Raw genomic sequence first — 2604 nt, 5'->3', positions numbered from 1 at the left:
GTTCTTGTTTTCATTTATTTATATAAGTTCAGGTAACATGACAATGATGCCTTGCCTAGGGGGTCTTTTGTCGTAAAAAGATAGATTTACACTGAGAAATGGGCTTGGTCGACACTGAAGTGGATCCCAAGCGTTCAGGTCAGTGGTCAACGCAGGGCTACTGCGTACATCTCCGGCAAGGTGCGGCTCGAGCGGTGGAACACCATATTGTAAGAGACGGCGATTGTAGCCTGAATAACTTGGCGGTGGCAGGGTCTGACATGGGAATGGGGTGGGTTGAAGTTGAAAATAACTTTTCATAGCTTCACCTTCCACTTGTGAGTTGTGTGTGTGGGATTATGTGAGAGCATGTTTTAAGAAAATCTACATGGAGAGCTATTTTGCTAAACATGTCTCTAAAATAGCTTTAACTTCACCAAGAAAACTGCTCGTGAAGCTGAAAAAAAAACTTCACTAGCAAAGTTGAGCTCTGACAAACGAGGTCTAAGGAGCATCGACCGGAGCTTGCACACACAACTTTAACCAAGTAGCAAAACGGGTAACTCGAAGATATCCTCAATATAGTTGTAGCGGGATGGTCAAGCATTATACCGTCAATTTCACTAGGGCAAATTAACATCCACAACACCCATGAGTACCATACACACCGTACATAGATCACACAACAACAACGACAACAACAACACAGAGAGCTAGTGCATGATCTCGAACTCGAATTGACTAAGTACATGAAAAGCATTTTTTAACAGAAGACAAGCGATAGATCAACCCCTTCTTATTTTAGCTGGGGATAGTGATGATGAGTTGTCGCTATAGCTAGCTCATGGTGAGCCAGCGCCCGCCACCCGCGGCCCGCCGCGCGCGCCCCCTGCGAGATGCGAGATTAGTAGGCGACGATCTTGAGGCCGAGGTTCTTCTGCGCGAACTCGATGAGGCCGTCCACCTCGCTGTCGTCGATGTAGCCATCGCCGTCCGTGTCGGCGTAGCTGATGCCCTGCTTGCTCCTCCACCCCGTGAAGCGGGCGCGGATGGCGCGCATGGCGCGCCGCAGCTCGTCGCGGCTGATGCGCCCGTCCCGGTCCGTGTCGAACCGCCGCAGCCACTCCTTGAACTCGTCCACCGTCATGTCAGCGTCCAGCGACCGCGTCGTCGTCGCCGCCACCGTCATGTTCTTGATCGCCATCGGTCGGTCGAGCGCAGCAGCAGCAGGAGGAGCAGCACCTCACAACACTACCAGCACAGAAAGCTAGCTCCTCTGCAAATGACCTATACCCTTTCTTCCTGTATGTGTGTGTGTGTGTGTGAAGCAACTTGTTGAGACCTATTGTTCCTTATATAAGCAAGCCAATTTGGCAAGGCTGTCGCATGCAATACAACGCCTGCTGCCGTCACTTTTTCAGGAGTAACGTCGTTTATCACGGCTTGTATTGTATCTACCCCTGCCTTGTTGTGACCTTTTGCAGCTTAGCTTATTCTCTACGCAGATTTGGTTGTCGACAAATAGGCCACTGCCAGGTCCAAGAGCACAACGGCATCTATCGCGCGCCGATCAGATCGAGCCGTCTAGATCCTCGTGCACTACTCGTTGAATGGAGCAAGAATATATCTGCACCCAAGTGGCCGAAAAAGAACAAAATTAAAAGCTGAAGATATGAGCTTCTGCATTCATCATCCAGCTGAATGCTGATTGATTGTGTCGATCGTGGAAGAGAATCGTGTAAGCTGAATGCAAGAGGTAACCACGGGGCAGCCGCACAATGTGGGAATCTGCAAAGAGAGGAAAATCGGGCATACTGTATACTGTATAGTGCTATCTTGTTAAAAGGAGATGGAATAGGATGCTGAAATGATGCCCTGCATTATTGCTCTCTCGTCTAAACTCTGCAACCATACACGCTTCGTTTTTCTCGTGGTGGCATGAAGAAAGTAGCGTGCTCCCTCCATTCTCGTGATTAGCAGCGGTGGACCCAGAAAATATTTCAGGAGGACTGAATAACACTGCTGTTCGATTTTAAGTCTCAGCCCCTCTACACTATAGAATTTTGCCTAAAAATTCATGAAGGCTTCACAGAAGTTCCACTACTGCGAAATGGGTAGGGGGCTTGAGCCCCCACGCCACCGCTGTGTAGCATATATATTTAGATAGACTATTAGATATAATGTATATCTATATGATTTACAATCTCAGAACAGATGTATTAGATTTTTTTTTAACATGGAGTACATATTTTAATAAGAAGAAAATGTGAGATGCAAAGTTGAAACGAACCCAACAAAAAACGCGAAAAAGAGCATGACGACAACCCCGGCAAGGAAAAAGAGGATAATCGGGACGACAGCCCGTGTTAGATTTCAACTTGATGCATGCGCTACAAGCTTCCATTGACTTTGAAATTTTGGTAAAGTTTCATGGGCACCGATTATTCGTGTCAGTACTTTCGGTGGCTTTATTGGATTCGTCTCTACTACGTCAGACACTGCAGGTCATTGACAAGACTGTAATGGCGTTTGCTTCGTGCAGAGCAAAGGAGCAACTGCAAAGAGCAGTGAAAGACGATGGTCAATTTGTTAACAGCAAATATTGTTTCACCAATCCTAAATTCC

The 2604-nt window shown here is 47.2% G+C and overlaps 1 protein-coding gene across 1 annotated transcript; it reads right to left on the bottom strand.

Moving 5' to 3' along the window:
* Positions 1 to 575: 575 nt before the first annotated feature.
* LOC136546366 (polcalcin Phl p 7-like) lies at positions 576 to 1314 on the bottom strand. The gene has a single exon (XM_066538343.1). The coding sequence runs from the start codon at positions 1181 to 1183 to the stop codon at positions 884 to 886; it is 300 nt and encodes a 99-aa protein (XP_066394440.1). The 5' UTR covers positions 1184 to 1314; the 3' UTR covers positions 576 to 883.
* Between the last annotated feature and the right edge of the window lie 1290 nt (positions 1315 to 2604).

Source organism: Miscanthus floridulus, chromosome 3 (genome assembly GCF_019320115.1).
Source record: "Miscanthus floridulus cultivar M001 chromosome 3, ASM1932011v1, whole genome shotgun sequence".
Classification (NCBI taxonomy): domain Eukaryota; kingdom Viridiplantae; phylum Streptophyta; class Magnoliopsida; order Poales; family Poaceae; genus Miscanthus; species Miscanthus floridulus.
Note: the sequence above shows the minus strand (reverse complement) of the source record. Positions and strands in the feature narration are given on the sequence as shown.

Coding starts and splice junctions, on each gene's coding strand:
- LOC136546366 (XM_066538343.1), bottom strand. CDS start 1,183: ATGGCGATCAAGAACATGACGGTGGCGGCGACGACGACGCGGTCGCTG.